Below are 26946 nucleotides of genomic sequence, written 5' to 3' on the forward strand. Positions count from 1 at the left end.
GAGTAGAGAGAGAGAGAGAGAGAGAGAGAGAGAGAGAGAGAGAGAGAGAGAGAGAGAGAGAGAACGGGGGGGAGTAGAGAGAGAGAGAGAGAGAGAGAGAGAGAGATTTGCTTTTAGATTTTTTCAAAACACTTTATTTACATTTAACAGAGAGTACAATAGATCCAAAAAGTGCTATTTGTTCACAGTCTTTACAACGTGTTTATCCAATAAAATTCTGTGCAAAGATTAAACCATCATTGTCAACAACGCAAATAATATTATTGTAACACCAGCGCCGTTTAAATGCATCTAGCTCTCCAATAGCCTCATAAAAACGATACTCTAGCCACACTCTGGCTCTGACGTTACAGAGGAACACAGCAGCGGCCTCATGCCCCGTTCGTTCTTCCACCTTCTTTCTCCGGCTGACGTACACGGCCATTTTTGCTTCTCCTAAGAGAAAATTTACCAGCTGCCACTTCATGATTTTATTTTTTTTAGATCCAGCACCAAATATAAAGACTTTTTCAGAAAAAAACACATCAAACAGACTAAAGACCAAAGTTAAAAGAGAAAAAAAACCTGTGAGTCTCGGGCATTCAGTGAAAACATGGAAAACTGTCTCTCGTAGGCCACAGAAAGGACATTTGTTTGAGAACCCAGGATTCAAAACAGATAAAGGCATTTGAAGCGTTGGCACCATGTAGTACCCTCCACTGGAGGTCAGCTGTCCGTTGTTTGAGGGGGGGCTTGTATAAAACCCTCCACTGGGGGCGGGTCCCGTCCCACCCGGGCCTGTTGCTCCACACTGTGGGGGGTCTACCGCTCAGACCTTTTTTGTTCATTGCATTGACAATATTCGCGTAAAGCGTTCATTTGTCGGCCCGGTGCAGGCTGAGCTTGCCCGGGCTGCTGACAGCTAACAGGGGGCCGGTCTCTTCTCCTAATTCTGGACTTAGCTCGATGTCTGGAAAAGGGTCCTTGGGGTCTGGCATTGTCTCTCCCCGACAGTACTTCATGAGGAGGCTCCTCTCTGTCCCACAGAGCTTCTGCCTCCAGAGCTCCAGCGGCTTCTGAACCACCTTGACCGAACGAATGCCCAGGAGAGAGGCCCCCGTCAGAGAGAGCCCCGGGCCCCGGCGGCCGGGGCTCTCTCTGGCGGGGGCCGGGGCCCGGCCCCCGTCAGCTCCGGCCCTGCAGCCTCCACCAGCTGCTGCAGGCTCACAGTCTTTGACCTATACAGTGTTGTCAGCAGCCCGGGCGTCACGCCGCAGACGTCCAGCCTGCTCCCATGGATCAAAGGCTCCTTTAATAACCAGTGCAGAGAGTTACAATTTTCACACGTTTTACGATTAAAAAGGGCCCAAGACTTAAAAACGCCCTGATAAAAAGGAGGAAGCCCATTCAACTTTAAAAATGAAGAATCAGTTAAGAACAGAGCAGTATCCAGCCCCAATTTACTCACATCTCTGAGGATACAGCTGGTATCAGGTCGGACGTCCCTGTCAGAAACCTTTTTATAAACTGGAGTCTGAAAGTGGCCGTTCTGCTGGCCAGGTGGATGAGGCCCTGTCCCCCCTCCTCTCTCGACAAGTATAGCACCCCCTGTGGCACCCAGTGCAGACCCCCCCCCAAAAGAAGTCAACCATTTATTTCTGGATGTCAGCCAGTAGACCAGAGGGGGGGTCTAAACACGACAAACGATGCCACAAGAGGGATGCAACGAGATTATTTAAAATTAAATCTCTACCTCTGTAAAACATTTGTGGGAGCAGCCATTTCCATTTTCTCATTTTTTCTTCTGCTCTTTCAAGGACGGTCTCCCAGTTTTTCCTCACCACAGCCTCATTCCCGAGAAACACTCCGAGATGTTTTAGACCGTCTCTTCTCCAGGCAAGGCTCTGGGGGAGAGCCAGAAGACCGTCAGACCATTCACCAACAGCAAGGGCTTCACTCTTTTTCCAGTTCACCCTTGCTGCTAATAAAATAGTAAAATCAATAATAATATTTTCTAACTTGTTCATCTCACGCTGATTCTTAATAAAAACAATGAGATCGTCAGCATAGGCCGATAAAACAATACTTCCACTAAAACCAGGTAGACCTAAAATTAAAATTAAAAAAAAAAATAAAAATTAGAAAAAAAATTAGAAAATTAAACCTTCGATATTAAGACGTATTTTGTTGAGGAGGGGTTCCAGGGAGAGCGCGTAGAGCATCCCAGACGGAGCACAGCCCTGGCTGACACCTCTACACACTCTAAAAGGACCACACAGACTACCGTTGACCTTTAGCACACTCTCAACCTCACTGTACAACACCTTGATCTTAGCTATAAAACCAGCGCTGAACCAAAATCTCTCCATAACTTTCCAGAGGAAGTTATATTCAACGCGGTCAAAAGCCTTTTCCTGGACTAGAGAAATCAATCAGTGTTAAAACCCAATGAGCAGGAGACGTCCAAAACATCTCGAATTAGTTGGACATTGCCCACCATGGACCTGCCGGGCACACAGTAGGTCTGGTCCCGGTGGATGACCTGCTCCATAGCTTTCCCCAGCCTGGAGGCAAACAGTTTGGACAGAAGCTTATAGTCGACACACCGCAAAGACACAGGGCGCCAGTTTTTTATGTCCTGCAAGTTACCTTTTTTCGGTAGGAGAGTAATGACCGCTCTACGGCAGCAAGTGGGCATCGAACCAGAGGCCGGACTCTCGTTAAAAACATCTAAAAGATCATTGGCAAAGATGTCCCAAAAGGCTTTAAAAAACTCAACTTGGAGGCCGTCTATGCCGGGAGCCCGCCGCCCCTACATACCCTGCAGGGCGGCGTGTAGTTCCTGCATTTCTAACAGCCCTTCGAGACAGGAGTTGGTCTCTGCAGAGACCTGAGGTAGTCCACCAGTGAACCCCTCTAGTAGTGAGTCCTCTTCCTCATACTCGCTGCTGTAGAGGTGTAGCAGGGTTAATGCTTCCCACTTGCCATTGCCAGCGAGATCCTTGCGCTGGCTGTGGTAGTGGGAGCCTTGGTTGGAGTGCTAGAGCTCCCCCTAGCGGAATGCGGGGGTTGTATTGTACGTTGCTGCCTTCTCTCCTCAGTCTACGTATACCCCGGCTGGGAGAGGTAGGTAGTCAGAGCAGTTAAATATGAATCCACACTTTGTCGATGTATTACGGGAGTCTAACTGTACATAATACTGTATTAATACTTGGTTGCTTGTACATATATATTGTGTTCCTTGGAATCTGTAATTACATTTAAATGGACTTTAGGCTTAGGATCGCTAGCTTGGCTACCATGTGCTTTGGTCGTAGCTACTTAGCTAGCGTGGACTTCGCCAAGAATGTGTATTTCAGCTTGTCTTTCTCTCATGTTAGGCTGCCATTGTGAGGGTTCTCAAAGAGCATTTCCCATGTTAAATATTCCACCAGGTATGTCACCAAACGCCCATTCAAATATTAATTTGTTTAATGTGATATTTATTTCCATGTAAATGGCTAGTCTACGTATACCCCGGCTGGGAGAGGCTGCCATTGTGAGGGTTCTCAAAGAGCATTTCCCATGTTAAATATTCCACCAGAATAAACGGCTGGCTGCCAATGGTTCCATCGTGGTCTCAATCACAACGCAACGAGAGAGTACGCAACCGCTACAAATGGTGCCGTGACCCGTTCTTCTCTGCCTGTCTGCTGCGTCATTGAGGATCGCCATTCAACACGTGGCACGTGAGCACCGACGACGTGGCCGTGCAGTGAGTCGCCCGTGCTGCTTCTAGTAGACAGGTTCAGTAATAAAAATAAAGAGAAATAGGTCGAACCAGGGATATGGTTACTGCCGACCATCTTGTAAAGATATATGTGTTTTAATTTTTTTGTGTTTTATTTTATTTTTATTTCTCCTCGTGCACATAATGCAAATTGTTTTTGTTTTTTTTGCTTTTGAGTTGAACGTGACAATTGAACAGTGACGTGTCATTAGTTGTGTATGTGTTTTTATTTCTTTACTATTGTCACTGCATAACGTACATTTTGGGTTTTGGGAAATTGTGACTCATTAAAGATGGATGAGCTGAACTTATCTGCTTTAGGCAGGGGTCAGACATTTATGTTTAGCCCATCACTCCAGAAAGGAGGTTTTCGGGGGAGGCCTCTGACATCCACTCCTCAACAGGCCAAAGTGAATGGTGCTGAGGGTGATGACGTTTCTTCTAGTGCTGATCAGTTAGCTGGTCCATCTGCATTTTCTGGGGGTAGGGATGTGGACCATGTCCCTGTGCATGTATTAACTGACTTAGTTAAGCAGATAGGGACTAGTATTGGGGAGAACATTGCCTCTTGTCTTAGGTCCGCCCCAACTGGTGATGTTACTTTGGCCCCTTCGACCATTGCTGATCTCTCTAAGATGAGCCTGACTGTTAGCCAGCATAGTGGTGAACCGCATCCCTTCAGGGGGGACAAGACTGACAAACTTTCGGTTTCTGAGTGGGAAGACTGTGATAAAGTGTATCTGACTAAGAGGGATGTTCAGTTATGTGATCAGGCGGAAGAAGTAATGGGCAGGCTACAGGGTAGAGCACGTGATGTTGTGAGAGTGGGGGTGCGTAGCAAGCCTAGTTTGGTCTTACGGTTAGGTCCTCAGCCCATTTTCGACATACTCAAGCAACACTTTAGTGAGTCTGTGACTTCTTTCATGCCTCTTGCTGACTTCTATGACACAAAGCCCTTAGAGAATGAAAGTGCTGTTGACTATTGGATCCGGCTTAACAAGGCACTCGACACAGCTACGGATGGGCTGAAAAGGCAAGGCAAAACTATTGATGACTCCTCTAGGGAAGTGACTGTCATGTTCATCACTCACTGTCCCGATCGAGAACTGTCTCTGGTCTTCAGCTGTAGGCCACTGGAGGAGAGGACTGCCATGGATGTGCAGGTACGGCTTGTTGAGCACCATCACAAAAAACGTCTTCAGCAGCGCCATTCAGCTGCACGTCCAACAGACCACCTGCAATATTCTCAGGCTGTTGATGCTGTGCATAGTCACGTGCAGACTGCAGTGACTCCTGCTGCCCAACCTGCCATGACCGGCGGGCCGGCGTCAGGTGAGAGTCACGTTCTTGGGCATATTGTCACTCTGCTGGAGCGTTTGTTACAACGGGAGTCTCCTCAGCGTTACGGGCAGCCTAGACAGAGACCTGTCGGTCGCACCCGGGCTCGGGGGCCATGCGCTATTTGTGGCTGCGACGACCATGACACTGCTTCCCACTGTCGGAACGAACGTCTATGCTTCCGCTGCCATGCTGCTGGGCATCAAGCTGCCACTTGCTCAGCCCCACCTGCTCCTGGTTCACCCACGCAGCAGGGAAACTAGCTGACCCGCACGAGGAGGGGTCTAGTGAAGGGTCAGCTGGCGCATCCCCATATGACGATGATATTCAGTCCGTTTTTTCACATGCTTGTGCAACGACGGACAGTGATTCAACTTTAATTTTTCAGAACACGCAGCGACTGACTGCGAAAGACAATCTTTTCTACACTAGTGTGATGATTCATGATGCTCAGGAGGTGCGTGCCATGTTGGACAGTGGTTCAATGGCCTGTTCTATGAGCTCACGCTTACTTCCAAAGCTGCAGGACGCAGGTGTTATTTCCCCTCACTCTGTTGCCCCGACATCAGTTGTGCTGATTGGCTGTGGAGGGTTGAGGACATGTCCTGTAGGTGTTTGCGAGCTGCAGATGAAAGTCCATGACTGCCAGATCTCCGTGCCCACACTCGTTGTGGAAGGTCAGAGTGATGACCTGATTCTGGGCAGCAACGTTATAAAACACCTCATTCGAATGGCTAAACACCCTGGGAGTTTCGGGGAGACAGCATCTCTTTCACCTCAGGCGTCTGGTAAGGAGGACGGTCTTCTGCAGCTGTTGGCCACTGTGGAGAAATGGAGAGGCAGTGAAATCCCAGAAAAAGTGGGCATAGTCAAGCTGAAGCATGCCGTGACTTTAGAGCCTATGCGAGAACACTTAGTGTGGGGGCGCTTGCCTGGTCATGTGTGCCTCTCTGCTGGAAGCACACTGGTAGTGGAACCAAGTCAGTCACGAACAGTGCCACGGACCGTCATGGTAGGGCGACTGGTGACGCCACTATGGGGCGATGGTTGGGTCCCAGTGAGAATTATAAACCCCTCCAATAAACCTGTGACTCTAAGACGGAACTGCAAGATTGCTGACGCGTCCCCCTGTGGCACTTGAGGACTTTGACAATGACTATTTGTACAGGACTGACGAGACTGACAGTGTTGAATGTAATGTAGCCAAGACTACTGACCTGACTGACACGGGTAGCGAGAAGAGCTTGACAGTTGACTCTGAGCGCTCTATGCCCAGGCCTTGTAGGTCAGCCCTTCACGACTTGGGTCTGCAGGACATTGACATTGACTCAGCTGATTTGTCTCCATTCTGGAAAGCAAAGCTGGTTGATCTGCTGACAAAGTATGAGTCCATCTTCTCTCGCCACAGCATGGACTGCGGTACAGCCAAAGGGTTTGTCCACCGCATCCGCCTGAGTGACAGCAAACCCTTCAGGCTGCCGTATCGTCGGCTGGCTCCATCTCACTATGACAAGCTCCGAACGGCTTTGAATGAGATGGAGGAGCGAGAGATCATAAGGAAATCTGCAAGTGAGTATGCATCGCCGCTTGTCCTAGTTTGGAAAAAGAATGGAGACTTGCGTCTCTGCACGGATTTTCGCTGGCTGAATGCGCGTACCGTAAAGGATGCCCACCCTCTGCCTCACCAGGCCGACGCTTTGGCAGCTCTGGGGGGGAATACATTTTTCTCGACCATGGACTTGACCTCGGGGTACTACAATGTGGAAGTACACGAGGAGGATAAGAAGTTTACTGCGTTCACCTCCCCATTTGGGCTTTATGAGTACAACAGACTCCCGCAGGGTCTGTGTAACAGCCCGGCAACATTCATGAGGATGATGATGGCTATCTTTGGTGACCAAAACTTCTTAAGCCTCCTCTGCTATTTGGTGACATTTTGGTTTTTGCTCCTAACGAACAGCTAGCTTTGCAAAGACTAGAAATGTTTTTTGAGAGATTGAAGGTGCACAATCTAAAGTTAGCCCCCAAAAAGTGCCACCTCCTGCGGCCATCTGTGAGGTTTTTGGGGCACATCATTGACAAACATGGCATTGCCACAGACCCTGAGAAGGTCAAGGCCATTGTAAATCTCAGCGAGAAAGACTTGATGGATGAGTCCGGCATTGTCCCATCTCCCACCAAGATAAGATCATTCCTTGGTATGGTTGGGTTCTACCAGCAATTCTTTGAGGGCTACTCGAAGATCAGCAAGCCCCTCTTTGCACTTACCTCTGGAGTCAAGAGGCCACGTTACAGTAAGGGGAAAAGGAAGACGCCTGTAACAAGGAAACTTACCTCTACTGACTGGACAGTGGAATGCGGAGAGGCTTTCAAGAGGCTAAAACTAGCGTTGCTAGATAATGCTGCTCTGGTTCACCCAGACTTCAGCAAGCCCTTTTTGCTCTCAGTGGACGCCTCCTCCAATGGTCTGGGTGCGGTGTTATCTCAACTGACTGAGGGGGATAATGTAGCACGTCCGATTGCATTCGGCAGCAAATCTCTCAACTATGCCCAGTCTCGCTACCCAGCACATAGGTTGGAGTTTCTGGCGCTCAAATGGGCTGTCTGTGACAAATTCCATCACTGGCTGAGAGGCCACAAGTTTACGGCATGGACGGACAATAATCCGTTGACCTACAAGTCCAGACTCGATGCTTGTGAACAGAGATGGGTGGCTAAGCTCGCCCCATTCGACTTTGAAATAAGATACATCCCCGGTCCTAAGAACCTTGACAGTGTGCAGGATGCGTTCCGTCAATCCTGCAATCCGCGAGTCATGCCATCTCTCAGCAGTGCTGTGGCAGTGTCCTTTGGCCCTTCCGTTTCCAATCAGGCCGTCTCTGCTGTCTTGGAGCGGTCATTGGGCCAGGAGCATGTGCCTCCCCAAGCCTTTCTCCTTCCTCAGCTTGTGCAATCCATCCAACCACGTGAGCATTCCGACATCCGTCCCTTGCCTAAAGAGACGTTGATGGCTTCACAACGTGCAGACCCTTGCTTGAGTCGGGTGCTTCACTTTGTGGAGAGGCAGAGACGTCCATCAAGGCGTGAGCGTGGGCATGAGCCAGCTGACACTTTGAGGCTCCTCAAGCATTGGGAGAAACTTTCCATCAAACAAGGCGTCCTCTATCGTGTTTCGAAGGATGTTGTCACACAGCGGAAGACGTACCAGTATGTTGTGCCCTTGGTACTGAGGGAAGAGGTCCTCAGAGGTGTGCATGATGAAGCTGGTCATCAAGGCCAAAGACGAACGCTCTACCTCTCTAGACAGAGATTCTACTGGCAAGGCATGGAGAGAGACGTGAAGGAATACGTGCGGTGTTGTCGCCGCTGTGTATTTAGCAAGTCTCCAGAGCCGGAGGGCAGGGCGCCACTCGAGAGCATAGTGACATCTAGGCCTCTCGAGTTGGTTTGTATTGACTTTTGGTCGGCTGAAGATTCTTCTAACAAGTCACTTGATGTGCTTGTGGTTACCGACCATTTTACTAAACTGGCTCAGGCATACCTCTGTCCAAACCAGTCAGCAAAAGCTGTTGCAAATCAACTTTGGAACAACTTCTTCTGTGTATACGGCTTTCCTGAGCGCATACATTCGGACCAGGGGGCCAACTTCGAAAGCAGTCTTATAGCCGAGATGCTCATTGCTGCTGGTGTCCAGAAATCGCGCACCACCCCGTACCACCCCATGGGTAATGGATCTGTTGAGAGATTCAATCGCACCCTTGGTGGAATGATCAAGGGCCTTGCCGCCCAAGGCCAAGCACAGGTGGCCGCAGCATCTGAAATCTCTCACCTTCGCCTATAATGCTACAGTGCACGAGACCACAGGGTTTGCTCCATTTCAGCTGATGTTTGGGCGGACACCCAGGCTGCCAGTCGACCTGTTGTTTGGGTCTGTCCTTCAGGATGATCAGCTGGTGGATTATGACGCCTATGTGCAGGGTCTCAGGCATGATCTGGCAGAGGCCATAAAAATCGCTCAGACCTCCTCTACTAAACAGCAGCAGAGACAAGCTGCCTTATACAACAGGAAGTTCAGGGGCGCGGCTGTGGAAGTTGGAGACAGGGTTCTTTTAGCCAACAAAGGAGAGCGTGGGAAGAGAAAGTTGGCTGATCGCTGGGACAGTCACCTGCACACTGTTGTGGAGAAACACGAAAACACACACACCTTCAGGATCAAGAACTGTACAACGGATCGAGAGAAGGTGGTCCATAGAAATTTGATAATGCCTGTCAATTTCTTGCCTATCCCACCTGGGTCCGAAAATGACGGTTCCTGTGTGAGTGACTTTGCTACAGATGATTCCTTTCCGGATGGTGATGTGGGTTCTACCGTCCTGCCTGATTGTGATTCAGAGGACAGGACTGTTTCTTGGATCTCACGACTCCCAGACTCTAATGGAGATCCGCTGGATGCCTTGTTGGCTGACAGACCTGTTCGGACTGTCTCTTGTGACGCACCTCTTGACCTGGAGGAGAATGTTGACCCTCCGGGCCAGACTACCTCCTGTGACTTACCTGGGGATGCAGACGATTGGACAGTTCCACCTGACTTGACGGCTGACGTTGACTGTCCTTCGGACCAGACTGACTTGCGACTTGACCCTGTGTCAGCACCTGTTTTGCGGTCTTCTGTTGAAGGTTCACTGACTGTGGATAGGGTACAGCATCCTCAGCCCGATACTGCTGGTAGTGATACAATGCTAGGTGTGAGATCTAGATGTGGGAGGATTATTAGACCTGTGGTCAGGCTCATCCAAAATATGCACCAGAGAGTTTTGGCTGGATTCTAAGGTTTATGGATTTTGATTTTTCTGATTTTATTTATTTTATTTTATTTATTTATTTTTGTGTATATTAAAGTGCCATTTTTTTTTGTTTTTGTTTTTTTATTTTTTTTAATAATTTTTTTTGTTTTTGGTTGTTTTTCCTTTCTTCCTCAGAAGGGGTAAATCTCTGAATGGTGCAGGGACCTGTGTGGCATAGAATGTTGTGGGTCCAGGTGGTCGTCGACTGTACTGTGTAAATGATGTGGTATCAGGTAGCCTAACATGTAAACGGGCATGTTTTCCTATGGGTGTTGGGAGGCTTTGCAGCCTTCCTCATTCTAATTCTTCAGGGATGGTCACTGACTGGAATGCTTGATACCTGTAGTATGAACAGTACTGAATTTTTGTTTTGTTATTCACTGTGTATTTGTATGTTGTTTACTGTGCCTGATTTGGTTTGTTTCAGGGGTTCTCACAGCACTTGTATGGTTGTTCTTTGGATGGGCAAGTGGAAATCAGTAGAGGGGAATGTAGCAGGGTTAATGCTTCCCACTTGCCATTGCCAGCGAGATCCTTGCGCTGGCTGTGGTAGTGGGAGCCTTGGTTGGAGTGCTAGAGCTCCCCCTAGCGGAATGCGGGGGTTGTATTGTACGTTGCTGCCTTCTCTCCTCAGTCTACGTATACCCCGGCTGGGAGAGGTAGGTAGTCAGAGCAGTTAAATATGAATCCACACTTTGTCGATGTATTACGGGAGTCTAACTGTACATAATACTGTATTAATACTTGGTTGCTTGTACATATATATTGTGTTCCTTGGAATCTGTAATTACATTTAAATGGACTTTAGGCTTAGGATCGCTAGCTTGGCTACCATGTGCTTTGGTCGTAGCTACTTAGCTAGCGTGGACTTCGCCAAGAATGTGTATTTCAGCTTGTCTTTCTCTCATGTTAGGCTGCCATTGTGAGGGTTCTCAAAGAGCATTTCCCATGTTAAATATTCCACCAGGTATGTCACCAAACGCCCATTCAAATATTAATTTGTTTAATGTGATATTTATTTCCATGTAAATGGCTAGTCTACGTATACCCCGGCTGGGGGGGGCTGCCATTGTGAGGGTTCTCAAAGAGCATTTCCCATGTTAAATATTCCACCAGAATAAACGGCTGGCTGCCAATGGTTCCATCGTGGTCTCAATCACAACGCAACGAGAGAGTACGCAACCGCTACAGAGGGAAGTATAGAACTCTACTGCACGCCTTCGGATCTGGCTTGGCTCAACAAGCTCCTGCCCAGTGTCTGAAAGCAGCGTGTGGACTACTCGCCTCTGCCCGTTCTTCCTCTCCAGGCCGAAGAAATAGCTGGAGGGAATATCCATCTCCGCAATGGCTTGAAACCGGGACCTGACCAGTGCACCCTGTACTATACTTTCCAGCAGGTCAGCTAAAGCTAGCTTTTTTATTTTGAGGACTTCAATATGTCCTCGATCTCCTGTGGATTCACTTAAATTCTCTAGTTCCACTATATCTATCTCCAGGTCCTTCAAAGATCTGCTGATGTCTCTAGTGACATTGAGGGTGTGCTGCTGAAATAAAAGTTTGATTTCAGTCTTGCCATGGTCCCACCACTGCCTAAGAATGCTAAAATCATTCTTCTTCCGTCTAAAAACATCCCAAAAATACATTAACACCTCCCTAAACTTTCTATCAAAAGTTAAAACTGAGTTAAAATGCCAGTAAGCACTTTTAGGCTTTAGATTTCTAATAAATACATGACATAAAACCAAAGAGTGATCGGTAAAAACAGCTGGGACAATGGTGCATGATTTATAAATATTAAAATGATTCTTAAAACAATAAATTCGGTCTAGTCTGGCTGAGGAGATCCTACTCTCTCGAAGGTAGGACCATGTTCACTGTCGGCAGTCTGCATGCATCCTTCTCCACACGTCCACCAGGCCATAAGCAGAGACCGCAGAGTTACGTATGTAACTCCGGTTCTATGAATCCTGGATGACCGGTGCATTAAGCACTAGATTTATCTGTCTCGCGCATGCACAGTTCGAGTACCTATACCAACAAGGTCACATGTGACCCTCGTGACACCGGATTGGCTATATAGCCCGGTGTCGACAGAGGATCTGTTCCCAGAATCTTCTCGCAAACCACGAGACTTCTGAGTGACCTGTAACTCTGGCGGTCATCCAGGATTCATAGAACCGGAGTTACATACATAACTCTGCGTTCTATTTCATCCTTACTGACCGCCAGAGGCGGTGCATTAAGCACTGGATGGCCAATACCAACAACGTCACGAAGAATCAAAGCGCTCACCCTACTGACCAGAGACAGCAGAGCTTGGCCTCAGGACCACGCCCATTGGATGGGGAGTGGCAACGTTGACCCGGTAGAACCTGGAGAATGTGCTAGGCGACGCCCATGACGCCGCGGCACAGATGGTCCCCAGGGGCACCCCTCTCAGGGCAGCCCATGATGTTGAGACGCTCCTGGTTGGGTGACACCTCACCCTGGATGGCGGGGGGCGGCCACTGGCCCCGTAGGCGTGCGTTATGGTCTCCACAATCCAGTGGGACAGCCTCTGCTTTGTTAAAGCACGACCCCTATTAGGGCCACCATGGCAAACAAAAAGCTGCTCCGACTGGCGAATACCGGCGGTAGCAGAAATATAAACCCTGAGAGCCCGCACCGGGCACAGCAGCTCGGACCCACCCTCCCCAGAAGGGGGGTCAAAGCGTGCTAACTGGATGGGCTGGTTAAGGTGATTGCGTGGCAGCACCTTTGGCAGGAACGCAACATTCGGCCATAGAGTGACACCCGAGCCATCAGTGTTCCACCTCAGGCATGTATCACTCACTGATAGGGCATGCAACTCCCCGACCCGCTTGGCAGAGGTTATGGCGAGTAAAAAGGCAGCCTTCATGGACAGCCACTTCAACCTAACCCTAACCCTAATCTGTGGCACCCTACCGTGGCGCTGTCAACCCTATCATGTAGGGAGGAGATGGCAGCGACATAGACCCTCAAGGTAGAGTGCGAGCGGCCACTATCCAGGAGGGACTGCAGAAATTCCAGCACCGTGGTCACAGCGCAATGCACTGGATCCACGGCCCTAGCCGCACACCAGTTGGAGAACAGCTTCCACTTGTTGGCGTACTGCAACCTGGTCGACGGTGCCCTGGCACTCATAACAGTACCCCTGACAGCCACAGTGCACTCCCTCAGCAGTGGGTCGGGCCCTGCAGTGGCAAAGCCCAGAGCTGTAGGCGAGAGGGGTCGGGATGCCAGATCTGACCCCCCAGCTGGGACAGGAGATCCCTCCTGTCGGGGAGGCGCTATGGCGAGCTGCAGCAGAGCCTGAGCAGCAGTGGATACCAGAGCCTCCCCGGCCAAAAGGGGGCCACCAGAAGGAGCCGGTGGCCCTGCAAAAGGACCCTCTGGAGTGTCGGCAGAACCAGAGGCAATGGTGGGTATGCATAAAGAGGCCTGTCCGGCCAATCGTGCGCCAGCGCGTCCTGCCCTAAAGGGCTGGACGCTTCTGCCCAGGAGAACCAGAGGGGGCAATGCGCCGACTCCTCCGAGGCAAAGAGGTCCACCTCTGCCCTGCCGAAGAGGCCCCACATTGACTCCACCACCTCGGGGTGAAGCCGCCATTCCCCCGGTGGAGGCTTCCGTCGGGAGAGGAAGTCTGCCGCCCGATTCTGGGCCCCCGGCAAATAGACTGCCCGTAGGCTGGCCAGACAGCGAGAAGCCCAAGTCCACAGGCTCTGGGATACCCGGAGAAGCCGTGCCGACCTGGTGCCCCCCTGGTGGTGCACCTGGGAAACCGTGGCCATGTTGTCCGACCGGACCAGGACATGCCGGCCCGTCAAATGGGGCAGAAAGCTGGCTAGTGCCAGCTGCACAGCCCGGAGTTCCAGCACATTGATGTGTTGTGCCACGTCCCGGCCAGACCACCGTCCCTGCGCAGTCCTGCCCTGCCACACTGCGCCCCATCCCAAGAGGCAGGCGTCGGTTGTCACCAACTCCCGGCGTGCCGGAATTGCGCCCATGGGCATGCCTGCCTCCAGATACGCTCTCTTTCTCCATGGAGCCAGAGAGACAAGACACTGCAGGGTCACCTTGACCCTCCTCTGCCTGTGCCACTTGGCATCTAGGTGCAGGCTGTTCAGCCACATTTGGAGTGGGCGCAGGGACAGTAAGCCCAGAGGCACCACAGCTGAAGCAGCTGCCAGCTTGCCCAAAAACTGAAGGAACTGAATAAAAAGCAGGCTCCTGCCGGCTCTGAAGAGGGGAAGGAGGCGGAGGATGTCGTTCACCCGTCGAGGTGAAAGGTAGGCCTTCATGGCGACAGAGTCCAGGACCAACCCCAGATAGGTAACCCGTTGGGAAGGGTCCAGGCAACTCTTTGATTGGTTCACCGTCAAGCCCAGCCGGGCGACGTGCGACAGCAGGCGGGCCGTTTCCTGGGCCACCTGGGACCTGGAGGGCGCACAGACCAGCCAGTCGTCCAGATACGGCAGGACCTTCATGCCCTGCGTCTGCAGGGGTGCGAGGGCTGCCGCCACAACCCTGGTGAAAACCCTCGGGGAGAGGGAAAGTCCGAAGGGAAGTACCCTGAATTGGTAATGCCTGCCCCGCAAACCTCAGGAACCGCCTGTGGTGTGGCGCAATCGGCACATGAAAATAGGCGTCCTTCAGGTCTATGGTCGTAAACCACTCCCCCCTGGCAACTACCCTCAGGGTGTCCGCCGAGGTGAGCATGTGGAATGGTAAAACTTTTAAAAACGTGTTCAGGCCCCTTAGGTCTAGAATGGGCCTGAATCCGCCGTCTTTCTTGGTTACCAGAAAGTACGCCGAGTAGAACCCCCCGGGTTGTAACTGAGGGTCCACTGGCTCGATCGCACCCTTGGCCAGGAGGGCGGATAGCTCTTGGGCCAGAGCTGTGGCCTTCGTCGGGTCGCGGAGGACTGTCATCCTGACCCGGCCGAAGGCCTGGGGCCGGCGTCGGAACTGTAATTCGTACCCCCGGGTTAAGGTGGAAACCACCCAGGGGCCCATAGAACAGGCAGCCCAGTAACTGATCTGCTGCTGGGAAAAACAGCCGACGACCAGCCCCGTGGTCCTAGCGCCTGGCCCCCCGGCCTCTATCGGCTCTGGAGGGGTACCGGTGAGGCTCCGCGGCCCGAGGCTGCCCGGGCGATGGGCGGGCGGGGGCGCGAAAGCTATCAGCGGGCTGCTGGGCGGGCCGCCGAGACCTACGTAGGCCCTCATCTCGTGCTGGGTAAGACCGTGTAGGCTGGTAGCGGCCCCGGGGGGCAGCCGGGGGGGCTCTCGGCCTGCCAGGAGCGGACACACTCCTGTGAAGACCCGACAGCTGCAGGTTGGTTTGCCTAGCTTGGGCAGCTCGCTCCAGCGTCTCCAGGGCAGCTGACCCAAACAGCTCCCCCGGTACCACTGGCACGGCTCTGAGGGCCTTCCTGCATGCCTCCGTCAGGGGCGACTGAGCCAACCAAACCTGGCGGCGAGTCTGGACCAGGGTGGACATAACACGCCCCAATTCCCTGGACATGAGGGCAAAGGCCTGTAGGGACGCATCGCTCAGGTCCTGCGTAGACGGCTCAACTGCAGCTTGTTGCAGCGAGGTTGAGAGCGCCAGCATTAGGTGGGAGAGGGAATTGCCAATCCGCCCCATACGCGCTGCTGCGTCATAGGCCTTCGAGAGCAGGTCGTCTGTGACCCTGCACTGGGGCCGAGGACACCTGGCATCCGGCCGCAAGGCCTGATGGGGGGTTAAAATGAGGGAGGCAATGGCGGGCTCAACGGGTGGCATGCGACCCAACCCATACTACGATGGATCCCGCATGGCAGCCAAGGCCCGAACACTGGAAGAAGGACGGGGGAGAGCCTTGGCAACCCTCCAGCAGACGTGCAGCTCCTTTAAATACTCCTCCGAAGGAGGGACAGAGAAAGGGGCTGTGGCAGGGCTGCGCCTCAAAAAGGCGCTAGGCTGAGCCAAGGCTGCCTGAGGAGCATCGGGCCCCAGGCGAGCCAGGACCGTACGGATGACGGCCCCGATGGGGTTACCCTCTGTGCTGTGCCCAGAGCTCTGAGCAGAGGAGCGGGAGGCCTCCCGAAAAGCGTTTGAGGCTTCCTCCCCCGTGACACCCTCACTGAAGAGGTTAGCCGATGCCGCCAGCGACAGGACATCGTCCGTGCCCGGCACATCCCCCAAGGAAGGGTCAGGCCGGATGTCAGCCACCGCGCCACCTGCCCCAGGTTGCAGGGTCAGGAGGAGTTCCTGTATCCTCACCATGTCGGACGACAAGCGATCCACCTTGGATGCTAGCTCGTTCCTAGTCCTTTTCCTGGGGAAAAGGCCCTGCTCTACCCCGGCGCCAAGAATGGCCGGGCTGAGCTGGAGGAAGTGGCGCCATTGATGGAAGGTCGACGGCTGCCGGATGTTCCACCGTTGCGAGCCTAGCCAGCCTGAGTGCCAAGGGCATGGAGCCGCAGTTCATAAAGGCCCTCTCGGTAAGGCCCTCCCTCAAATGCTCGAAGCCGAGGCAAGAGGGGCAGCGATCATGGCCATCGTCAGGCTCAAGGAGGGCCACACAGGCGCCACACACATGAGCCATCAGCAGAACACTTGGAGAGGGAGCACTGCCTTCACCAGTGAGCTACTAACTCAAGAAAAGCCAAGAAAGTGTTACCGGGAGAGGACGCGAGAGCGCAGTCTTCACCAGCAAGTGACTGAAAATAATTACTCACTCAAATATACAGCAGTGTTCTCGGGAGAGGACGTGAGAGCGCTGCCTTCACCGGTAAGTGACTGAAAAGAAACAAGTGTTACAGGGAGAGGGCGCGAGAGCGCTGCCTTCACCGGTAAGTGACTGAAAAGTAAACCCCAACAGTGTTACAGGGAGAGGGCGCGAGAGCGCTGCCTTCACCGGTAAGTGACCGAAAGAAATACGCAACAGTGTTACAGGGAGAGGACGTGAGAACGCTGACTTCACCGGTAAGTGACCTAAAGAAATACGCAACAGTTTTACAGGGAGAGGGCGCGAGAGCGCTGCCTTCACTGGTAAGTGACCGAAAGAAATACGCAACAGTGTTACAGGGAGAGGACGTGAGAACGCTGACTTCACCGGTAAGTGACTGACTTTTTTTTTAACAAAAGTGTTACCAAACAAATTTGGTAACCCAGAACACAGCCGAGCTGTTTCTATCAGGGAGCTATCTCTAACAAAAGTGTTACTAACAAAACTTGGAAGCTTCTACTCAAAGGAAGCCTTTCAGCGCTGTACAGACAAACAGCCCCTGGAGGACGAGTTCACCCGTTGCTCCGACCCTTGGTCGCGAGGCTGCACACAGTCTGGAGCGCGATCCTTTCCAAAAAGCGAATACGCTATCCGCAAGCGGTACTACTACATGCGTCTTTGCAAGAAGATGAAAGGAACAGATCCTCTGTCGACACCGGGCTATATAGCCAATCCGGTGTCACGAGGGTCACATGTGACCTTGTTGATATAGGTACTCGAACTGCGCATGCGCGAGACGGACCCAGCCGTAAAAACATCAAACCAAGCTTTGACTAAAAGTAGCCACCCCTCGATAAAATGCTCGACCTCCAGTGAGACCGGAGTGAAAGCCTTGGAGAAGAGGAAGCCTACTCCTCCACTCAGAGAAGTACTGGGACTCAAAATTGTTTCCCCTTCCCACTCTCTTCTCCAGTCTTTCTCTTTGCCCCCAACACTGCGTTTCTCTTAAAAATAAAACATTGATTTTTTTTATTTTGGCGGTTTCATAAATACTCGCTATTTTTTTCCCCTCTCTGGCTCTATTTGCATTGACACTCCCTCCTCTAAAACAGTCTATGTTGAATGAGATGTTAAAACCAAGGCAAACAATAAATAGATTAATTAAAACACACATTTGTGCATTTCCCATCATCACTGTTAATTTGTCTTTTGGCCTTAAGCACAAGTTTCTTTAGTCTAAAAACTTGTATGTCGGTGAGGCCAGACGCCTCTTTCTGGCTAATGTGTAGCCAGGCTGAGGAGCCAAACAAAAGTAACTCCTCCATTTTTACCCCATGCTGGTTTTTTGTCTGCTTTAAAAAACAGCTGATCTTATCAGCAGTGTATTTCGTTGTTTTTTTTACTGTTGGTGAGGCCAACAACTTCAGAAACATATTCCCCTTCAGATCACCTTGTCTCGGGCAGGCTTTAACCACGTACCCCTCCTCTCCACAAAAGAAGCATTTCATTCCCGCTGAGGTCGCAAAAATCACGTAATCAGAATCATCTACCTTTACAATGAAACGGAGGTTCAGTTCCTCGTTCCGATTGTTCTGTATCATATGCAGCTGTCTACGGTGAGACACCACGTGTTTCAGCTAATTCAATTTACAACCGGGGAAGCAATCTTCCCGTGTCTAGACAATTCTCTGCTGAGAAACTCATCGGTAATGAAAGGGGGGACGTTTGAAAGGACTAGTAGCAGGTTGTGCCAGCGGCAGCACCTGAACAACCATCTCGTTGACGGTGATGCCCGTCTCGAAGACTCGGTTCACTTTCTCCAGCTGGTCCAGGAAAATGGACCAGAGCGGCCGACTTAATTCTGTCATATCCGACCCTTTCTCCCACAGCCAAACAAACGTCCTCCACGCTGCACTGGAAGCCCAGACCCATTTTAATGCAGTGCTTCCTGGTTAAAGTGGAGAGGTCGTCTCCATTACCATGGTGGCTGTGCACACACGCCGACCGGCAAGACGCCGGTAGGAGACAACAAACACCCAAACACCACCCCAACTAACCACCAAATTGAATAAAAAATGAATTCACAGTGACTTATTACCAATAAACTATATAAAACTAAGCGCCGTTTACCAATAAAAACTGAGAAGAAAGTTCGAAAAAACACAATCGCTCCGCCGCTCATTCACGCGCGCTCTCAGCACTCAATCAGAGAGAGAGAGAGAGAGAGAGAGAGAGAGAGAGAGAGAGAGAGAGAGAGAGAGAGAGAGAGAGAGAGAGAGAGAGAGAGAGAGAGAGAGAGAGAGAGAGAGAGAGAGAGAGAGAGAGAGAGAGAGAGAGAGACAGACAGACAGACAGACAGACAGACAGACAGACGGGAGAGAGACAGAGACAGAGACACACACACACACACACACACACACACACACACACACACACACAGGAGAGACAATCAAAAGGAAAGGGAGGAAGGAGACGAGGGGAAAACCAGAGCATAGACAATGTAAACTAATCAAACATCATGTGGTTGTTTCAGCTGCATGCTGGGACATGTAGTCATCATGACTCCAGCTCCAGGTTCCACCGGAACACTTCGGTCGGCTTCCTGTTCCCCTCCTAGCAGCCCTCCTAGCAGCCCTGTGACCCCTCAGCTCTCTGTGACCCCTCAGCCCCCTTTGACCCCTCAGCTCTCCCCCCTCAGCTCCCCCCCCCTCAGCTCTCCCCCCTCAGCTCCCCCCCCCTCAGCTCTCCCCCCTCAGCCCTCCCCCCTCAGCTCTCCCCCCCTCAGCTCTGGAGTTGGATGTGCTTCTGGGAATTATTTTAATTACATTTTTTGCAGTGTGTGGCAAACACAACCTAGTCCTTGGAGAGGGTAATGGTTAGGGTAAGCACACACACACACACACACACACACACACACACACACACACACACACACACACACACACACACACACACACACACACACACACACACACACACACACACAGATACACTTATTCTAGTGGCTGTGAGTGTAAAATGTGTTCCCACACCATGTTCAACCTGATAGGCAGAAGGCTCCAGAGAGACCCCAAAGAATTAGAGGCCAAGCTAGGGGTTCAGCCAAGTCTCTCTCTCTCTCTCTCTCTCTCTCTCTCTCTCTCTCTCTCTCTCTCTCTCTCTCTCTCTCTCTCTCTCTCTCTCTCTCTCTCTCTCTCTCTCTCTCTCTCTCTCTCTCTCTCTCTCTCTCTCTCTCTCTCTCTCTCTCTCTCTCTCTCTCTCTCTCTCTCTCTCTCTCTCTCTCTCTCTCTCTCTCTCGACAGAATATATGTGCCAGCCGAAACAAAGACACCCATTGAGGTTCAGAGAGCTGCCAAGTACGAAGAGGGAAGGGGGGGGGGGTTAAAGGTGACACATTTGACTTTTTGTTATGTAGGAGAAAAGGAAAAAGAGAGAGAGGGAGAGGAGGACTCAGAGTAAAGAAAGGAGAGGAAGAGATGGAGTGAAAGGAGGACGAGAGAGACTGAAGATGGAGAGGGGGGGCACCAGGACAGGAGGCGTGTGTGTGTGTGTGTGTGTGTGTGTGTGTGTGTGTGTGTGTGTGTGTGTGTGTGTGTGTGTGTGTGTGTGTGTGTGTGTGTGTGTGTGTGTGTGTGTGTGTGTGTGTGTGTGTGGCAATGAGGGAGAGAGACAATGACAATGGGAAATGTAGACAGTGACAGAGAGAGACATGAGCTAAACGATAAATATAGGGCGTAAGATCTTAGTCAGAGAGTGTGTTCCCTCTGTCCACCTGGATCCTAGTTCAACTCCAGATAAATAGGTCAGTGTCTGAAACAGGAGCCCCTGGAGGGAGGGGGGGGGGGTCTGTCTGTCTGTCTGTCTGTCTGTCTGTCTGTCTGTCTGTGATAAGAACCCTCCTGGACTCCTTTCTCCTTTGGCATAGACCTCATAGACGGACAGCCCTGGTTGCGGCCAAGTTTAGCCGCTATAATATCGACATTGCTGCCCTTAGTGAAACCAGGCTCTGTGTTGAGGGGTCTCTAACAGAGGAGAGCAGGGGCTACATCTGCCCGGTGTGGGACTGGCCATTAAGAACACAATACTGCCTAAGAGGTGCAGAATGCTGGACAGATCACCGCATGATAATGACCGAGGTCCTCATGAAAGTGCGTCCCCCCATGCGGAAACGTGGATCCAGTAGGAGGCGCTTAGACTGTGCCCGCCTGGAAGACAACATGACTAGGAACGAGTCCCATCGCTCCCTGGAAGAGGAACTAGGGGAGCCTGAGGGGTGAAAATGCAACAGAACAACAGTAGACCTCTGTTACTGCAGCCCTTCATGAAGCAGCGGCCCAAACAGTTGGCTTTAAAAGCCAGAACCATCAAGACTGGTTTGATAACAACTCAGAGTCTATCTTTAACCTGCTAAGCAACACGTACAAAGCACATCAGGATCCCTCAATTACCCCTCATCCAGCACTGCCAGACAGAGATGTCAGAGAGCTCGACGGGAAGTGCAGAGAACTCTGCAGACCATGCAGAACGAGTGTTGGACGGAGAACACATATGAAATTCAGTCATTCGCCGATAGAAATGATATGCACAACTTCTACAACGCAGTGAAATCTATCCATGGCCCAACAAGTCACTGCATCACTCTCTCTCTCTCTCTCTAGGTCGTCCAGGATGCTATCCTGGTCCTGAAAGACCAGGATAGCATCCTAGGGAGGAGGGCTGAGCACTTCAACATCAGGATTCTCATGCAGACTACACCATTTTGGAGGAACTGCCTGAATTTCCCCCCTATGGAAAACCTCAGCCAACCTCCAACCTTCCTGGAAGTTCTGTCAGCTGTCCGCACATTGTAGAATAACAAGGCCCCCGTCTCTGACAACAGGGTTAGGGTTAGGGTTAGCCTAACCCTAACCCTAACCCTGTAGAATAACAAGGCCCCGTCTCTGACAGTATCCCTGCAGAACTGCTTCAACAGGGAGGGTATCAGGGAGAGATGACAACATTGTCAAAGCTGAAAAGACCTTCTGTGGTAACCATAGGGGCATATCACTTGCTGTGGCAGGCAAGGTCCTGGGCAAGGAGATGCTTCCAAGGCTAATAAATAACATCACAGAGTCAATGCTACCCGAGACACAGTGCGGGTTTAGAAAGAACAGGAGCACAGTCAACATGTTCTTCACAACTTGGCAACTGCAGGGAGCAACATAAAGACCTGTTTAAGGCTTTTGTCGACCTCTCAAAAGCCTTCGACACCGTGTAGACAGATCTCTTTAGGGACGTCCTACTGCGGATTGCTTACCCCATCAGGTTCGTCAACATCCTCCGTCTCACACACGCCTCCGCCTTCCTGATGGAATGACTGTAAGGGTGTCAATAGAGGTCAAGAGTCTAGCCCTTTCCCAGTGCAAACAGGGGCAAGACAAGGGTGTGTATTGGCACCAGTGCTTTAACATCTCCCTCTTATGCATCACCAAGCTGCTCCACAAGGGGATTGGAGACAACAGTAGGGTATAGGCTGGATGGTAACCTCCTTAACATTAGGAGGCTGCAGGCAACAACCAAACTGCACAGAGTAAGGATACTTGAGTTGCAGTATGCAGATGACTGTGCTCTTGTATCTCACTCTCCACAAGGCCTCCAGTCGGCTCTAGGTGCAGCGGTTAGGCGTACAGCAGGAGAGGTCATCTACCAAGGGGCGCCACCATCACACCCACAGCCCCGTTTTCACTGTTGCAGAGGAAAAACTGTCCGTTGCTTTCAGATACCAGGGGAGCATTATATCTGAAGACAACAGCATTGACAGTGAGGTCCAAAACAGAATATCCCATTGGCAGCTTCAGCTGCCTATGGGAGACTCAGGCGCCAGGTTTTTCAGAACAAGAACCTTCATCTAAACACAAAAATCGACCAAGTCTAACAAGCAATCTGCATCACCACCCTCCTCTGCAGGTGTGAAGCCTGGGTTACTTACAGCCGCCACAACAAGTCCCTGGAACAGTTTACCGTCCAGGTAATTACCTGGGAGAACAGGCTGCAAAAGTAATGAGGCCACAATCACTCAGCACCAACTGCATTGGCTGGGGCATGGCACAAGGATGCCCTACAACCGCCTGCCCCGCAGAGTGGTATATGGCCAGCTACACCTGGGGCAGCCAACAGCCATCAGAGAAAGCAAGTGAGTGAGTGAGTGAGTGAGTGAGTGAGTGAGTGAGTGAGTGAGTGAGTGAGTGAGTGAGTGTGTCCTCACCTCCTAAAGGATCCCTCTCGTTCCATGGTTGGCTGAAGGGCGACTGTGGCCTAGTGACCCTGTCCGACCTTCCTCTGCAACCCAGCCAGCATCTTCCCAGAAACCACAGCAACACATGAGGAGGACTTCAGCACCAACACTCTGCTCATGTCAGTCTAAGAGCATTAGCTTTATACTAGAGAATTCTCCTAGCGGCCATATTGGTTAGTTTGCTGAGGAATCCTTCTAGAATCCTTGGGGAAACCATGACAACTTCATTCTAATTGGTATTTCTTCAGGGAAAGGGAATGCATTACTAACCGTTTACCCCAGTCAACAAACCAATATGGCTGCTAGGTGAATAAGTCGATCCTCCAATAACTGATTTCAGTGAAGATGAGTTTGGGGAACCCATGTAATGTTAGATATCAAATACACACTTAAACCTCTATCGGGCACAGAGCTGCATGAAGTTCATCACATTGTCTGTGACTACCTTTATAGCTCGCTTCTCTGAGACAGTTACCGAATAAGACGGACAGACAGACATACAGAGAGGCTGACAGAAGGACAGACAGACAGACAAACAGAACGACTAAGACATACAAACATATGACAGACTGATAAATGGACAGTAGAAGACTGATGGACAGGACAGACTGATAAACAAAGACTCACAGACGGACAACTGCCTCCATTCTCTCCCTTGTCATCAAGACAGTGTATTCTGATCAAATTACTACAAACTGGTTAAGAGACAGACATATGATCCTGCCCTGAACTCATATACCCCAGCTCTCCTTGAAACACACACACACACACACACACACACACACACACACACACACACACACACACACACACACACACACACACACACACACACACACACACACACACACACACACACACACACACACACACACACACACACCTGTTTCCATGAGGGCTAGCTGGCGGGAGCTTTGTCGTCCTCTGTTTGCCCGAACTAACAACTTTACAAAGTGTCAACACTGATGAGTGTCAGTGAGGCTACCTCTCGGCCCCTGAGGCTACCTCTCGGCCCCTGAGGCTACCTCTCGGCCCCTGGGGCTACGGGGCCCCTGAAGCTACCTCTCGGCCCCTGGGGCTACCTCTCGGCCCCTGAGGCTACGGGGCCCCTGGGGCTACCTCTCGGCCCCTGAGGCTACCTCTCGGCCCCTGGGGCTACGGGGCCCCTGAGGCTACCTCTCGGCCCCTGAGGCTACCTCTCGGCCCCTGAGGCTACCTCTCGGCCCCTGAGGCTACGGGGCCCCTGGGGCTACGGGGCCCCTGAGGCTACATCTCGGCCCCTGAGGCTACGGGGCCCCTAGGGCTACGGGGCCCCTGAGGCTACATCTCGGCCCCTGAGGCTACGGGGCCCCTAGGGCTACGGGGCCCCTGAGGCTACATCTCGGCCCCTGAGGCTACGGGGCCCCTGGGGCTACCTCTCGGCCCCTGGGGCTACCTCTCGGCCCCTGGGGCTACGGGGCCCCTGGGGCTACCTCTCGGCCCCTGAGGCTACGGGGCCCCTGAGGCTATGGGGCCCCTGGGGCTACCTCTCGGCCCCTGGGTCAAGATTAAGATTAACGTTGTGTGTCGGCATTAAACCTGCACTATGTCAGCCTCTAGGGGCGTGAGTTGCAGCTACAGTTACAGCTTTGGTTGCGGTTTTCCCGCGGTGTGTGGGGCTAAAGTGGACCAGAGTCAAACTAATCGTACAGAAATAACCCAGAGATGATTGACTGGTGCTTTCTATAGTTTCTATATTTAGCTGATGCTACTGTCTCGATTCATCTCTTTACAGTCATTAGCCTGCTAGCCTTATCAAAGTGAGGAGCGTCAGCTAGATAAGTAGCAGTTGGTGATGCATAATAAGTGCTCTGCTCTGGATTCTGATTGGTCGAGTTCCATCCAGTTGGGTCCAACAGTGGAACAACGGTATGCTCTAGACCTCGACATGTTACCTGTCTCTCTCTAAGTGTCTGTCATGACTCAAGACTCCTTTTCCGTCTCTCTCTCTCTCTCTCTCTCTCTCTCTCTCTCTCTCTCTCTCTCTCTCTCTCTCTCTCTCTCTCTCTCTCTCTCTCTCTCTCTCTCTCTCTCTCTCTCTCTCTCTCTCTCTCTCTCTCTCTCTCTCTCTCTCTCTCTCTCTCTCTCTCTCTCTCTCTCTCTCTCTGTGCCTGTCTCTATTTCTCTGTCTGTCTCCATCTCTAGCTTTGCCACTGTTTGACCGCTCTGTGACAGGAGAGCTCGGCCTTACACATTAAAAACTGCTTTGGACAACATCAAATCTAGAAACACACATTTAGTCTCACTTCCACCTGTGAGCGAGAAATGCTACTCAGTTCTCTGATCACCCTTTCACTGTCACGGGATAGTATCCTTTTGTATGGTGGTCGGTTGAATGGGGCTGTTATTGATGCATGTTCGAAAGCTCTAAGACCGTAAACTACGAGTTAATTATGGTGGGAAGGTTTTGTTATTTCACTGACCATAATTTCAACAATTTATGCATGTACTTCTCTGGGAGTACAACTAATATAGATGGTGTTTTTTCGCCATCTCCTTACGTGCATTCCGCTCATTAAAAAAGGACTCAGACATAAGGAACAAGCAGCTATGCCTGTCGTCGCTAAATATACTTTGCAGACTCAACACTGTCCCCCGCAGACGGTAAAAATACACGTTTACTCGTCTGCGACTAGGGGTGTGTGCTGGGCCAAAGGACGTGTTGTCAGGTAGATTACAAGCCATTACGTTCTAAAAATATTACCTGGGGAAAGTGGCCGTGTCGTTTTGCTTTTTGATATGCTACCAGTCAAACACTGGGAAGTCTGCATTGCACAGAGTCTTCTGCGCACACGACTTCACAGCAAATAAAGAATATATATCAATAGACTACTTTTATTTTGGGGGAAAAGGGACGTTACGGTAATACAATTTTAACCACGCACGATAATTACCTTATAACGTTATAGTTCACTTTCTTCTTTTTCTTATAATGATTTAAAAAACATACCTTTTGGAAAACTTCGTCGAACAAGCCGTCGAAATAACTTGATGTCCAGTTTCTCCCAGAAACGAGATGGTCAGAATTCACCACCTATGATGCAGGACCTCCTGAACGACAGATTAACTTGTGGATCCGAGACCGACAGTTCCCACTGTCTCCATGATGAAGGTGGGTCGGCGAACTGGAGACTTCCCGAAGTACAGAGAAGCCCTGAACGTCATCCCGGGTGTTGAGGAAGTGCGGACGTGAAAACACGTCAACCCGTGTTCTCGATGGTCGGAAAGCACCAACAAGCTGAGTGCTGATGCGCGTGTTGTCTGTGCGCGCGTGCGTTTAAGTCAGCAGGATAAGGATGGAAACGTTTATATCCTTATGCAACCATATAATAACAATTTGGCAAAAATATCAGAATGTAAGCACGGTAAGCCATACGACGTGTGGAAGAGTTTGTAAAGGCACTTCTCTTGGGAAGACCACAGTGTTTGTGTGTGTGTGTGTGTGTGTGTGTGTGTGTGTGTGTGTGTGTGTGTGTGTGTGTGTGTGTGTGTGTGTGTGTGTGTGTGTGTGTGTGTGTGTGTGTGTGTGAGAGTGTGTGCAGTGTATGTGCGTGCGTGCGCCCATAATGGGTTCCAAGTCGTCTTGGTGACCTCTTAATGATCTCCTCATTCCAATTGAATTCCTATGTTTATATAATCTTTAAATGTTTCACCCGTTGGGGTTGAGCATTAAACCCGAAGAAGGAGGTTAAACATTGACAAGGAAGAGTCCTAAACCACTCACTCCTCGCTGTCTTACCTATCTCTGAGGGAGGTTGTATCATTACAAAGTCTAGGGCCAAGGTCAGATTGTATCTAAGTACAAGAGGCCTATAAAACTGTGCACACGCATACACACACACACACACACACACACACACACACACACACACACACACACACACACACACACACACACACACACACACACACACACACTTCTACTTTTATGTGTCTGCGTATGAGTGTGTGTTTGTATGTGTGTGT

At 51.0% G+C, this 26946-nt stretch overlaps 1 protein-coding gene across 2 annotated transcripts in view; it reads right to left on the bottom strand.

Annotated features, from left to right (window-relative positions):
• LOC115542616 (proline-rich protein 5) overlaps nucleotides 1-26428 on the bottom strand; it is a 44676-nt gene extending 18248 nt beyond the window's left edge. The window contains exons 1-2 of one of the 2 annotated variants that reach the window (XM_030354938.1): nucleotides 25931-26428; nucleotides 22912-23003 (exon numbers count right to left, since the gene is read on the bottom strand). In XM_030354938.1, coding sequence (XP_030210798.1) covers nucleotides 22912-22937 — 26 coding nt within the window. In that variant the 5' untranslated portion in view covers nucleotides 22938-23003; nucleotides 25931-26428. Of the gene's footprint in view, nucleotides 1-21963; nucleotides 22090-22911; nucleotides 23004-25930 lie in introns of those variants that run through there. The other variant, XM_030354939.1, reaches the window with a different exon arrangement.
• Nucleotides 26429-26946: the final 518 nt, after the last annotated feature.

The sequence above is a fragment of the Gadus morhua genome, chromosome 4 (assembly GCF_902167405.1).
Source record: "Gadus morhua chromosome 4, gadMor3.0, whole genome shotgun sequence".
Classification (NCBI taxonomy): Eukaryota; Metazoa; Chordata; class Actinopteri; order Gadiformes; family Gadidae; genus Gadus; species Gadus morhua.